This window comes from Carcharhinus amblyrhynchos, chromosome 15, assembly GCF_965287045.1.
Source record: "Carcharhinus amblyrhynchos chromosome 15, sCarAmb.v2.hapA, whole genome shotgun sequence".
NCBI classification, from domain to species: domain Eukaryota; kingdom Metazoa; phylum Chordata; class Chondrichthyes; order Carcharhiniformes; family Carcharhinidae; genus Carcharhinus; species Carcharhinus amblyrhynchos.
Genome location: NC_137338.1, coordinates 63,224,709 through 63,240,096, shown reverse-complemented (window position 1 = coordinate 63,240,096; position 15,388 = coordinate 63,224,709). Strand labels below are relative to the sequence as shown.

At 42.4% G+C, this 15,388-nt stretch overlaps 1 protein-coding gene across 8 annotated transcripts in view; it reads left to right on the top strand.

Moving 5' to 3' along the window:
• The window catches only part of LOC145353367 (sex comb on midleg-like protein 2), a 193,426-nt gene that overhangs the window by 94,442 nt on the left and 83,596 nt on the right, over positions 1 to 15,388 (top strand). For all 8 annotated transcript variants that reach the window (XM_080204062.1, XM_080204058.1, XM_080204060.1 and 5 more), the window contains one exon: positions 8,013 to 8,247. In XM_080204062.1, coding sequence (XP_080060188.1) covers positions 8,013 to 8,247 — 235 coding nt within the window. The remainder of the gene's footprint in view (positions 1 to 8,012; positions 8,248 to 15,388) is intronic.

Genomic DNA, 15,388 nt, shown 5'->3' with positions numbered 1-15,388 from the left:
CTGGTCGCCTCACTACAGGAAGTGGAAGCTATTGAGAGGGTGCAGAGGAGATTTACAAGGATGTTGCCTGGATTGGGAGGCATGCCTTATGAAGATAGGTTGAGGGAGCTGGGTCTCTTCTCCCTGGAGAGACGAAGGTTGAGAGATGACCTGATAGAGGTTTATAAAATGTTGAGAGGAATAGATAGGGTGGATACTCGGAGGCTGTTTCCCAGGGCTGAAATGGTCGCTACGAGAGGACGCAGGTTTAAGATGCTGGGAAGCAAGTACAGAGGAGATGTTAGGGGTAAGTTTTTCACTCAGGATGGTGAGTGAGTGGAATCGGCTGCCGTTGGTCATGGTAGAGGCGAACTTGCTGGGGTTTTTTTAAAAGACTTCTGGATGAGTATATGGGATCTAATGGCATTGGGAGTTACAGATAGTTCTCGGGCTTGGTAGGTATAGATGTGATTGGCACAACTTGTGGGCTGAAGGGCCTGTTTGTGCTGTAGTGTTCTATGTTAAAATTGATGAACTCGAATCTGAGCTTCAGATGCTGCGGCACATCCGGGAGGGGAAGAGTTGTCTGGATGCTTTGTTTCAGGACTTGTCACACCTGGTAGATTAAGTACCTCTAATTTGGTCAGTGGTCAGGTACAGTCGGGTATGACTGCAAGTGAGGCAGGTAGAGGGATCCTCAATTCAGGAACAGAGGAGCCTCAGTTCTTGACCTTGTCCAACAGGTAATGAGGTACTTGCTCCCTGTGTGGATGAGGAAAAGAGCTGTAGGGATGATGAGCTAACCAATTATTGCACTGTGGTACAGGAGGCCATTCAAGAGAGGGGAGCAAAAAGACAAATGGTAGTTGTAGGGGATTCTATAATTGTTCTATAATTAGGGGGATTGATAGCATCCTTTGTAAACAGTATCGAGAGTCCCGCTTGGTATGTTGCCTGTCTGGTGCCAAGGTGAGGAACATTTCTGACCAGCTTGAAAGGATATTGGAGTGGGAGGGGGAGGATCCAGTTGTTGTGGTCCATGTTGGGACAAACAACATAGGCAAGACTAGGAAAGAGAACCTGTTTGGGAATTAGCAAGCACTAGGAGCTACTTTAAAGAACAGGTCCTTGAGGGATATAATCACTGGATTACTACCTGAGCCACGTGCGAATTGGCAGAGGGATGAGAAAATTAGGGAAGTGAGCACTTGGCTGAAGAAGAGGTACAGAAAAGAGGGGTTCCATTTCATGGGGCATTGGCATCAGTATGGGAACAGGAGGGATCTGTACCATTGGGACCGATCTGGTACCAGTTCTAGCAGAAAGGATAAGTAGGGTGGTCACAAGGATTTTAAACTAGCAAGTGGGGGAGGGAGGGGGAGGGTAAAACTACAAGTCAATGGGAAGCAAAGCAGCAGGTTAATGTGTGGGGAGGAGTTTTCAGCTACACGGAAAATGTCTGAGACCCAGCAACCTTAGGCACTCTTGGTCAACTTGAGTACAAATAGCACTAGACACCATACGTAATCTGATGTGAGGCTTGTAATGACTTGTGCACAAAAAAAACACCTTGTAGTTGTCCTGCAAGTGTTTCTGAAGTTACAGTAAAACAACTTGGTAATTATAGTCAATTACAGCAAATCAGAAACAAGCAATTTTTCTGATCCTTTATTTGCATTCATATCTGCCAATTAAATCCTGGCTTTTTGCCCTTTCTCATTTGATGAAAAACTGACTTCCGCTTGTCCTCCTTTTGCATAGCGTATCCCCATATTTTGCCTTTGATATTTGTGATGGAAAAATCTGGTCTTGCTCGCCCTCTGGTGAAGGCTGTAAAGCAGAATGTTATGGGGCTTAGGCGGATGAGGATTAGACTGTTCATGCTGAAATAGCAGACGCTGACTCCTTTGAAAGTCTGCAAGCTGATGAACATTTTAACGACTATACAGAGACATTATGAAATTTTAGTTGGAACATTTTAGCATCCGCACAATTGAACTTCCCAACTATGAAACTTCAATCTGAGCATTTTAACTTCCACAAAAATTATGGAAAAAGTTAAAAGGAAGGAAACTCAGGAGGTGTTAGGGTTCAAAAAGAAAGTATTAAAAACTAGCATAAGATCACTTTACCTCAATGATCGTAGCATTCGAAACAAGGTAAATGAGTTGATGGCACAAAATGAATGAGTGTGATTTAATGGCCATTACAGAGACATGGTTGCAGGGTGGTCACGACTGGGAGCTAAATATCCATAGGCAACAGACTATTCGGAGGGACAGATAGGAAAGCAAGGGAGGTGGTATAGCTCTGATATTTAAGGATGATATCAGGGTGATAGTGAGATAATATAGGTTCTATAGAGAAAAGGGCTGAATCCATTTGGGTGGAAATTGGAAATCGTAAGGAGAAAACGTCACTGATAGACACAGTCTATAGGCCACCAAATAAATATCATGGTGGGACAAGCAATAAACGAAGAAATAACTGATGCATGTGAAAATGGTAAAGCAATTATCGGAGGGATCTTAATCTACATATCAGTTGGTCAAACCAGGTCGATCAAGGCAGCCTTGAAGAGGAGTTCATAGAATGCATCTGCAATAGTTTCCTCGAACAGTATGTAATAGAACCTACGAAGGAGCAAGCTATCCTAGATAGGGCCCTGTGTAACGAGACAGATATAATTAATGATCTCAGTTACGGATCCTCTCGGAAGGAGTGATTACAGTATGGTTGAATTTAAAATACAGATGGAAGGTGAAAAGGTAAAACCCAATACCAGGGTCTTTCACTTAAAGAAAGGTGACTACACTGGTATGAGGGAGGAGTTGGCTAAGGTAGACTAGGAGCAAAGATTTTATGGTGGAACAATTGAGGAAATATGGATGACTTCCAAAGTGATTTTTTTTCTCACAGCTCAGCAAAGGTATATACCAGTGGAAAAGACTGTAGAGAAAGGGATAATCGGCTACCAATATCGAAGGATATAAAGGAGGGTATCAAATTGAAAGATCAGACATACAAAGTGGCAAAGATTAATGAGAAACCAGAAGATTGTGTTATGAAGTCTGCCTGAATCATAAGTTTTGCATCTTGAATTTGGCTAAGATAAGCATAATATGTTCCACTTTAGGTGTGATTCAAAAGACCTACTAGGGAGCTTTTAACAAACAAAGTTTATTTAAGAATATAGTTACCATGTATGGAAAGAAAATTAGCAATAGTCTAACAATTACTAACAAAAACAAAACAGCCACAATAACGTATAACCCTTATAAATAAGCTGTCCCAATCAAACCAACCTCCATAAACAATCCTTTAAACAAGTTCAACACAGCATAGACTAATGCTCATGTGATAAGGGAATTTGAATTATTTGGTTGAAGTCTGCAGTTCTCTGGATTCATTCTGAACAGTTTGAAAGCAAGACAGCTTCCCAAAATGCTAGAGGGACGCAGGGCGTTCCCCAACAATAGCAGATTTTCATCTTTCAGGAAAACAAGATTTAGCTTTCAGCTGCCAACAGAATTTTCAATAACAACAGGGAGAGAGAAAACACTTTTTAGTTTGCTGTTCCTTCTAAAATTCAGCTCTAACTGCGGCCAAACACAAAATGAAATCTTAAACTCACTGGAAAAAAAAACTGTCCAAAAAACGCATGACCATCCTCCTAACAATGCAGAATCCTAAACTAACCCCAGAGTGTAAACAAACAATCCCATTTAAACAGTTAAGTAGCAATAAAAGGACATTTCCAGTCAAGTTAGCAATAATGACACCACTGAAGCTGTGATTTAAGCAACCAATGAAACTGAGAGCTGTAGGAATGATGTTTTTTTTTAAAAAAAACCTTTCTTAACGGGACACTAATGTTACAATTGGGGGGTCAACAGAAAGCCGCGAAAAATGCAATAAAGATTGCTTCTTGGCCTTTTGGTTAAGATCAGGTATAGTATCAACATGCTGTGCTTGGTTGAAGTCATTAGGTTATGTTTCAGCTTCATTTGAAGCAATTTTTAAAAGTGGCATCTCGGCCTTTTGGCTAAGATGCAATTGAGATCAAGCCTTGGAGGAGGGCTATGCCTATTCCAATCAGCTGGGATCATGTGGATCAAGCCCAGGACAGGACGTGAGGGCCCTGTCTTGTCAGTTTGGATCGGGAATGTCTCAAAGTGTTGAGACTCTGAATTGGACTTGATTGGATTGAATTGGAATAAAAACAAAAAAGAGTAAGATTATGAGAGTAAACTAGTGCAGAATATAAAAAGTGATAGTAAAAGTTTCTACAAATATATAAAACTGAAAGGAGTGGCTAAGGTAAACATTGGTCCTTTAGAGGATGAGAAGGCGGATTTAATAATGGGAAATGAGGAAATGACCAAGGCATTGAACAGATATTTTGTCAGTCTTCACAGTGGAAAACACAAATAACATGCCAAAAATTAATGACAAGAAGGCTATGGCAGGTGAGGACTTAAAAACAATCATTATCACTAAAGTAGTGTGTTGGGCAAGCTAATGGAGCTAAAGGTAGACAAGTCTGGCCCTGATGGAATGCACCCCAGGGTACTAAAGGAGTTGGCAGGGGAAACAGCAAATGAACTTGTGGTAATTTAACAAAATTCGCTGTCTCTGGGGCGGATCTGGCAGACTGGAAAACAGCAAATGTGACACCACTTTAAAAAAGGAGGTAGACAAAAGGCGGATAACTATAGGCTGGTTAGCTTAACTTCTGTAGTGGGAAAATGCTTGAATTTATCATCAAGGAAATAATAGTGAGATATCTGGATAGAAACTGGCCCATTGAAAAGACGCAGCATGGATTCGTGAAAGGTGGGTCATATTTAACTAATTTACTAAAACTCTTTGAGGACATTGAGCGCACGGGACAACGGGGGTGGATGTAGTGTATTTGGATTTTCGAAAGGCATTTGGCAAGGTGCCACACAAAAGGTTGCTGCATAAAATAAACGTGCACAGTGTTACGGGTAATGCATTGGCATGGATAGAGGACTGATTACCTAACAGAGTGAGGATAAATGGGTGTTTTTCTGGTTGGTGATCAGTGACTCCTAATGTGCCTCAGAGATCAGGACTGTAATTGTTTCCAATTTACATAGACGATTTGGAATTGTAATATGTCAAAATTCACAGATGACATGAAGATGAGTTGGATAGCAAAGTCTGCAGAAGACACAAAGTCTGCAAAGGGATATAGATAGTTTGGTTGAGTGGGCAAGGGAGTCATCCATTTTGGTAGGAATAACAGGAAAATGAATTGTTATTTAAATTGTAAAAATTGCAACTTTCTGCTGTGCAGAGAGACCTGGGTGCCCTTGTGCATGAATCACAAAAAGTTGGTTTGCAGGTGTAGCAGGTAATGAAGAAGGCAAATGGAATTTTGTCCTTCATTGCTAGAGGGATGGAATTTAAAAACAGAGATTATGTTGCAGCTGTACAAGGTGCTTGTGAGGTCACAGCTGGAGTACTGTGTACTGCTTTGATCTCCTTACTTGAGAAAGGATGTACCCGCACTGGAGGGGGTGCAGAGGAGATTCACTAGGCTCATTCTGGAATTGAGAAGGTTGGCTTATGAGGAGAGACTGAGCAGACTGGGACTATACTCATTAGAATTTAGAAGACGGGGGCAGGGCAGGGAGGTGGAATCTTATAGAAACAAATAAAATTATGAAAGGAAAGAGAAGAAGCAGGAGGTTGTGTCCATTGGTAGGTGAAACTAGAACGTGGGGGGCGGAGGGACAAAGCCTCAAAATAAAGGGGAGCAGATTTAGGTCTGAGTTGAGGAGGAACTTCTTCACCCAAAGGGCTATGAATCTGTGGAATTCCCTGTCCAGTGAAGCAATTGAGCTACCCCATTGAATCCTTTAAGGTAAAGAAAGACTTTTGAACAGTAAAGGAACTAAGGGTTATGGAGAGTGGAAAGGTTAGTGGACCAGAGTCCACGAAAAGATAAGAACATAAGAAATAGGAGCAGAAGTAGGCCATCTAGCCCTTTGAGCCTGCCCCGCCATTCAATAAGATCATGGCTGATCTGTCGCTGCTCAGTTCCACTTTCCCGCTTTCTCCCCATAACCCTTAATCCCCTCTCTTATCAAAAACCCATCAACCCGCGTCTTAAAAATATTTAGCGAGGCAGCCTCCACCACTTCAACGGGCAGAGAATTCCAGAGATTCACCACCCTTTGAGTGAAGAAGTTCCTCCTCAACTCCGTTCTAAACCGCCCCCCTTTTATCTTGAGGCTGTGCCCCCTAGTCCTACTTTCTTTTTTGAGCGGGAAGAGTCTCTCCACCTCTATCCTATCCATCCCATTCATCATCTTATACGTCTCAATGAGATCTCCCCTCATTCTTCTAAACTCTAACGAGTACAAGCCCAGTTTATTCAGCCTCTCCTCATAGCTCAACCCCCTCAACTCCGGTATCAGCCTAGTAAACCTCCTCTAGATCAGCCATGATCTGATTGAACGGCGGAGCAGTCTCAAGGGGCCAGATGGCCTACTCTTGCTCATGCTGCTTATGTTGTTATGTTCAACAAAATAAGTAAGATGTGGGAACCAATCATTTGAAAAATCAAAAAATGTATGCAGAGACCAAGCCCTAAAAGGGAGTTAGTTGAACAAATGGCAGTGCAACTGAAAAATCAAAAATAATTTTGAGGGCAAGTCCAAAGGGAAATGATTAATGAGAAAGCAAAGAAACTGTAAAATAAAAGCTGCACAAAGTGGCAAAATGAACAGAAGTCATTAACTGATGGTGGAAATTGCTTCCAGAGACCAAATCCAGATTGGTCCAAAATCCAAACCAAAAAATGGGGAAATGATGAGCCAAAACGTGTGGATGTTAATGGATGCTAGAAAATGGTTATCTAAAAGACCAAAAATAATATTCAGACTAAACTGAAATGGGAAATAGTTGGGTGCTGTCTGAAATTATTTAATGATTTCCTATTGCCCCTGATGAACACATCAAACTGTGACAGTATTATAAGCTCTGAGTCTGATTTCTTCCGGGAGTTGCCTATTGGAAAGTGCTGGTTCTGCTGCATGGTATTTGACTGCTCAGGCCTGATCAAGCCAGAAACACAGGTGAAATGGTGACTGCACTGCCAGGCCAAGTGTATTAGGGCTGATAACTTTGGGCCAGAACTTCAGATCTCCTCTAGGTCAACACTAGCTTGCTGAAGTGAGGAGGACAGTAACGAGCCTGTGTGAATGCAGTTTTGCTGGGCATTGTGAGAACAATAAGATGGAGAACAGTTAGAGTCATAGGGATTTACAGCACAGAAACAGGCCCTTCGGCCCAACTTGTCCATGCTGCCTTTTTTTTTTAAACCCTTAAGCTAATCCCAATTGCCCGCATTTGGCTCATATCCCTCTATACCTGTCTTTTTCAATTGAGTTCTCCGGCCTGCAACTGTCTATCTTGGATGCGCTGTTTTGAACAAAGAAGCCAAAAGAGTACCAAATTGTACTGGGTCAGACTCGAAATCCCCAAAACCTACTGAGGTGGATCTGTTAAAAGTAGAGGGCTCGGGGATTCCTTCTATTTGTAAATCAATCATCTTTCCTGTTGATTGATTTTTTTTTGTTTCTGATTTAGCATTTCTGGGGTGATTTATTTGGACAATTTTGGAGGCTTTTGAGACTTCCTTGTGAATCACTGATTATGCTCTTCTTTGAGGGCATAGACTGTAATTGAGCATCATAAGAACATGGGAATTAAGCAGGCAAATTCAGCCGTTCGAGCCTGCTCTGCCAAACAGTCAGATCATGGCTGATCTCTCCCTGGTCTCAATCACTTCCATACCTGTTCCCCATATCCGTTTTTTTCAATTAGAAATATATATAATAAATATATAGATATAAAATATAGATATCCTGCAGTGGAATAGTTGCTGTTAGTGTATTTCCAAATAAAATTGGCTTTGAAATGCGTATATAATTTCTTATAGTAATGTTATGTGAAGAGGATTTATTCAAAGTGTGTTTCCATTGTGTGCTCACTTCCAGCCTAGAATTCCACCCACCAATGAGTTCAAAATTGACATGAAACTTGAGGCTCAGGACCCAAGAAACGTTACCTCAATTTGTATAGCTACTGTGGTTGGCATAACTGGAGCAAGGCTACGATTACGGTTAGATGGGAGTGACAACAAAAATGACTTTTGGCGATTGGTTGATTCATCTGATATACAACCTATTGGAACTTGTGAGAAGAACAGTGGAATGCTGCAGCCTCCGCTGGGTAAGATTATAAAATTTTGATCCATTTTCAGATCTGATAAAAATATATTTAATAAAGCAATCGACCTATATGTAGATACCGACACTATAAACAACATGAAATGTTCCTATTTTAAGTGGGCCTGTGAACTTTTAGAGACAAATCAGCATAAATTACACTGTCATAGAATCCCTGCAGTACAGAAGAAGTCATGATGTGGATGTGCTGGCGTTGGACTGGGGTAAACACAGTAAAAAGTCTGACAACACCAGGTTTTAGTCCAACCGATTTATTTGATAGTAAATTCTCAAGCTTTTGAGGGGACTCCCTCTTCGTCAGGTGAATGGAGAGTTCTGGCCTTGGACAGAGCATATAAAGCATATAAATGAACACCGCTCGACAATCACCAAGCAAGACTGTTCCCTTCCTGTTGGCGAACACTTCAGTGGTCACGGGCATTCAGCCTCTGACCTTCGGGTAAGCGATCTCCAAGGCGGCCTTCACGACACACGACAACGCAGAGTCGCTGAGCAGAGACTGATAGCCAAGTTCCACATACACGAGGACGGTCTCAGCAGGGATCTTGGGTTCATGTCGCACTATCTGTAACCCCCGTGACTTGCCTGGGTTTGCAAAACCTCACTCACTGTGCTGTCTGGAGACAATACACATCTCTTTAACCTGTGATCAGTGCTCCTTCCACACACATTGTCAGCCACTTTAGGACTTGAACAGCAGGTTAGGTGTAAAGATTCGCATTCTAATCAGTAATCTCTAAACTGTCTGTGCTTTATATGCTCTGTCCGAGGCCAGAACTCTCCATTCACCTGACGAAGAGGGAGTCCCCTCGAAAGCTTGTGAGTTTACTATCAAATAAATCGGTTGGACTAAAACCTGGTGTTGTCAGACTTTTTACTGTACAGAAGAAGGCCACATGACCCATCGAGCCTACACTGACAACAATCCGCCCTATCCTCATAACGCCACATATTTACCCTACTAATCCCCTGAAACTAGGGTCAATTTAGCATGGCCAATTAAAATAACCCGCACATCTTTGGACTTTGGGAGGAAACCGGAGCACCCAGAGTAAACGCATGCAGACATGAGAATGTGCAAACTCCACACAGACGACTCAAGCAAGGAATCGAACTTTGTCTCTGGTGCTGTGAGGCAGCAGTGCTAACCACTTGTGCCACCTTGTATAATTTAAAATTCATTTATAGGATGTGGACATTGCAAGCAAGGCCAGCATGTATTGCCTATCTCTAATTGCCCTTGAAGTGAGTGGCAGGTGTAAGAGGAATTTCCTCAGGTATTCCCAGGTGGCTTGTGTTGAACCTCACTCACCAATACATAGACTGCGAAAGACAGTATATAGTTCAAGAACGAAATTTATTTGCTAATGCATGCATCAGGAGAGAGAGACGCAGTCAATGAGGGTTAACTCTGAATGATATTTTACTTTGCAACATTAGATTATTCTGAACATTTCAATATCCCACCCAGTCTTGTCAATCAGACTGGAGGGCCCAATCACAGTATTCAATATCATTGCCTTAGGCAGTAAAGTTCCACCTATCAACAGGAGTAGGAAATTATTAGTTTATTGTCCATGTAGGTTCTTCCCCTTTACTGAGGAAATCTAACCCATGTCATTACCAATAACCAAGGCCATAGTGAACATCTGTGATTTTTAATTGGTGAAAGGAATCACTCTTTTTCGCTAGAACCAGGGCTTCCTTTAACAGCTTGAGAGACTGCTTCAGCCTTGCTATCCATGACCGATTTTACTTCCTTAAATAGGCCTATAACTAAACTTGACTTTCACATATCCAAAAACAAATAAGAGAAGCTGCCTTTCTGTGCTCCATTGTATGAAAAGAATTCGGCCTGTCTACCACTGTTTTCCCATCATGCTGTATTCAGAGAGAAGTTGGCCACAGCGCACAATAAATATATATATTGAAAACACAGTTTAGGCTCATAATACTTGATTAATTAGTAGTTGTACACTTTATAATACCTTTGCATATGTTGTTCCAGTCACGTTGTGAATTCTCACCTATAATGTGTGTGTGTGTGTGTGTGTGTGTCTGTGTGTGTTAGCTATAGACACACATATAAAAGGGCACTTAATAAGTAGACTAGGTTAAGGTAATTATAATGGTAAAACTAAAATGGAAGGGGAATTCTGTACTACCCCCATCAGTCCCTGCTTTTGGCCCTTGGCGAAAGCCCAAGATAAGATCATGGAATAGAAGTGTCCCAACAGTTGACCCTCTGTCCTGAAGAACGACTGGTCCCTTCATAACCTTGCTTGTTCAATTTCACTGCCGTCACTGGTACCATCCCTTCCGTGGACTTGGACAACCTTGCACAGGCACACTGAACTACACTGACAAACACCATCAATGCCAAGATCACCATGAACAATATTGCAATCCCTTGTAGGATTGATGTTCCCAAGAAGCCGAGCCAGCCACTTAAGGTAAATGGTTCAGGGTCTTTGAGTTTCTCCATCTCTTTCCTGATATGATTAGCCAGATTAGTTTTGTTTTCTGAAATATCTGGTATGTACATGCAACACTCTGATCCAATCACTGAACAAGTCCCATCCCTTGCCACCAAGACATAATCCAATGCCAAGTACCACAGTGCACATTGGCTACCATCTAAGGTTAATGATGAGCAATGTCATCATTAACCTTAGCAAGGGCAGTTGCTGTATCATTGGCGACTTGTTCCAGAATGCAACGTAGAACCAGAATTGCACACATCGCTTTAACTGCTCCATATTGGGGAAACAATATGCCAAAGAACTGTTCTGTTTCTGTAATAGCTCGTCGATACCTTGACAAGCAAGGGAGTTTAGCATTGTGATATATGTATGGGTTACATTTCCAAGGTAACACAACCCCTTCCATCTGATAGGGAGCCAAGGATATACCCTATCCCCACAAATCCAATATGTTCCGTTGAGTGTTGGATGAGTGTTGCCTGCTCTAAAATAGTGAGAAATATTGCAAGATTGACCATTACTGGGTGGACTCGGGCATAGCCAGGTGGTTCGATCTACCATATGGTCACATTCACTCGTGCCTAAGTTTTCCCCTTGGCCTTCCATGTTTCTAGCACAATATATTCCTTTTGGTTTTGGCGTTGGCTGTTTTAAAACTAAACTAGGAGCTAAGTTTCCCTATGACATAACTTCCCTCCACAAGACTCAATGTTAAGAAATTCTTTCCTTACCTGTCTACTGATTTCCCCTCCTGCATGTATGGGGATGTGCGAACATACCCAACACTTCGCCTGACGAGTCAGTCTAGCATATGTCATATGTAAGTAAGTATTAACACGTACCTCCCAAGAGGAATGCTCAAGGACCTCAGTTGCTTATCCCACCTGAGTCAAAACCTGTACGTTCAATACTAAAAAGATATAATCATATGCATTCATTATAGCAGTCTCTACAACTTCTGTCTTGCAATCAAACACAATTGTTGCTCGATGTCAGGTAATAATATGGCTTGTTTACAAAACTTGCACAATCACCACGCCACATTTGGCACCCGCTTGCGACTTGACTTGCTTCTGCATTAGGGACTGTCTGGTTGATCTTGATTGGAGCTGTGCCTTGATTGTAGCTGTGGCAGGTCAGAGATCTTTTGTGCACACGATCTGTAATATAATCCAGATGGCATCGCGATCTTAAATTTAGCAATCAGAATAAATTTGATTTAATCAAATTCTCTCCACTTCTACTATTATATTAAATCATTCAGTCACTGGGTCAGGCTTGCTATCTTGGGGCTTACAATGGGTAGGGCCTTTAATGAGTCCAGTGTTTCTGGCACAGGCTGCACTTCTCATCAATTAGGGCTCATGTCTGCCCTGTAACTACCATATCAAAATGCCCTTCCTAGTGAGTTCTTAGCCCCTTTTTGTCTGTCATGAGTTTCACCATTACTTTTTCTCCAGATGAAGGCAACTTAGGAGTACTCTGTCTCTGCCAATTTAGTCCAATCTTGATGCTGCTTTTGCATGATTATCCGTTTTTTGAGAAAATGTAGATGGTTTATTAGATTCCTCCATATTCAATTCATCCTCTCCACTATCCCTCAACTGAGGGTGATATGGAATGTGAAACCTCTGCTTTATTCCCAACATATGACAGACCTCTTTCAAAATTCTCCCCATGAGATGAGTTTTCTGATTAGAATCTAGCTGAAGAAGTATTCCCCGCTGGGAATGATCTCATCTGCTAATGTCACAGCTACTGTTGTAGCTGTGGCATCTTTATGTGGAAATGTTTCAACTCATCAAGTGAACTGGTCTACAATTATTAGACAGTATGCTTTCCCTGTACCCATGGTAATAAAATCCATTTGTAAATTCTCCCAGAGTCCTTTTGGGTCTGGGTTGACTTCCCATTTTAATCTTGCAGGGACACCCTGGCACCACTAGGATGCACTGCAGACACTTCTGACAATACTAACATGTCTTCAATAAATCAAGCATTCTGCCCCTGTTTGTATGTGCTATTCTATGATAAATCTTCAGCAGTGAATGCTGTGTTACTTTAGGAACTATTATTTTCCCATCTCTCTTCCATTCCCATCTTTTTTCCATTGCTCCTTTTCCTCATCAGCTACTTGTTCCTGCAGTTGTTTTACATCAATATCTGGACTGTCCTCAACTGTGACAGCTGCCACTCCCAATCCTGTTTGACTAAGGCCTTTGCTGCCTAGTTGGCAAAATAATTTCCTTGCTGCACTTTATTCTCAATTTTCTTGTGAGCTTGAACTTTCATTACTGCTGCTTTTAAAGGAGCGTTGGCTGCCTGAAGTAAATTCCTCAGTATGCAGGCTATGGAGGATCACTTTTTTCCATCAAGGTGAGGGTTCTGAAATATTGACTGCCCACGAGGCACAAGCTAGTGCCTTCATGCACTGGTGCATCCCTCTGGCAACTGAGTAATTGGGTGGAATAACACTCCATCAGTCTCAACCTGTCCCCATGCTGCTGAGCAACTACAGCTGCCTGTATTCCATCATATTTTTCTCAGAAAATGTGAAATGGTTTGCGACCAAAACTGGGGCCATCACCAAAGCCTGCGTCAAATCAGTAAAGGCCTGTATTTCTGCACCTCCCTAGTCCATCTTTTCCTGACTACCCCCTTCTCCCTTTGTCCTGTAAGAGCTTTACCATTGGGGCATAATCTTTCACATAATTACTACAATAGTTTAAAAAGTCTTCAATACTTGTCTTACCCCTTTTCCGGTGAAAAGCCTTTGTACACAAATAACATCCCCCTGGTCCTCTGGAAACTTTTTTTTTCCCCCCGAATACTATAACCTAATACACATCTTTGAAACAGAAATCAAACCTTTCAATTTGATCCTAGACTGTAACTTATTTTAATTGTTGGTTCTTAAATGACATAGTTTTATTAAGGTAAATTGCTTACAGCACATTTTCTTATGTCAGAATCATCCCAAACCGTGAAGACGGTGTTTTTGGCTTTCAGCTGTCCGTTAATGTCTATCTTTTCTCTTTTTCCTTTAAGAAAACCTTGTTCCTTCTTCCATAGCTATCACCTAAGCTGTGTTCTACTTCCTACAGTACCTTTAACTGCTCTCTTGTATCCAATCCCACGTTTGATTATGTCCTCCTCTGTTTACTATCAACTCCTCTATAATGTATCTTTAGAACATAGAACATTACAGCGCAGAACAGGCCCTTCGGCCCACGATGTTGCGCCGACCAGCTTTTTAAAAAAAACAACACTAACCCACTAATCTAAACCAATCCGATTTCGTCCATAAACCTATCCACAAATCTCTTAAACGCCCCCAAACTAGGCGCATTTACAACTGCAGCTGGCAGGGCATTCCAGTCCCTCACCACCCTCTGGGTAAAGAACCTACCCCTGACATCAGTCCTATAACTACCCCCCCTTAATTTAAAGCCGTGCCCCCTCGTGCTAGCTTTCTCCACCCTAGGAAAAAGGCTATCACTATCCACCCTGTCTAAACCTCTAATCATCTTATATGTTTCAATAAGGTCCCCTCTTAGCCGCCTTCTTTCCAGCGAAAACAACCCCAAATCTCTCAGTCTCTCCTCATAGGATCTCCCCTCCATACCAGGCAACATCCTGGTAAACCTCCTCTGCACCCTCTCCAAAGCCTCTACATCCTTCCTGTAATGTGGGGACCAGAACTGCACACAATACCCCAAGTGCGGCCGCACCAGAGTTGTGTACAGTTAGAACATAGAACACTACAGCACAAACAGGCCCTTCGGCCCACAAGTTGCGCCGATCACATCATCACCTACCAACCTACAGACCTATCTATAACCCTCAATCTCATTAAACCCCATATACTCATCCAGGAGTCTTTTAAAAGACCCCAGCGAGTTCGCCTCCACCACCACTGACGGCAGCCGATTCCATTCACTCACCACCCTCTGAGTGAAAAACTTACCCCTAACATCACTTCTGAACCTCCCTCCCCGCACCTTAAATCTGTGTCCTCTCGGAGCGACCATTTCAACCCGGGGAAATAGCCTCTGAGAGTCCACCCTATCTATTCCTCTCAACATTTTGTAAACTTCTATCAGGTCGCCTCTCAACCTTCGTCTCTCCAGGGAAAAGAGTCCCAGCTCCCTCAACCTAACTTCATAAGGCATGCCTCCCAGTCCAGGCAACATCCTTATAAATCTCCTCTGTACCCTTTCAATAGCTTCTACATCTTTCCTATAGTGAGGCGACCAGAACTGCACACAATACTCTAAATGAGGCCTGACAAGGGTCTTATAAAGTTCCAGCATTACCTCCCGACTCCTAAACTCAATCCCTCGATTAATGAAGGCCAGTACACCATACGCCTTCTTGACCACCTCTTCCACCTGCGAGGCCGATTTAAGAGTCCTGTGGACCCGGACCCCAAGATCCTTCTGCTCCTCAACACTACTCAGACTTCTGCCCTTGATAGTGTACTCGTTCATCCCGTTGGTTCTGCCAAAATGGACGACTACACATTTATCCGCGTTGAAGTCCATCTGCCACTTCTCCGCCCAGTCCTGCATCCTATCTATGTCCTGCTGCAACTTTTGCCATCCTTCCAGATCATCCACAACACCACCGACCTTCGTGTCA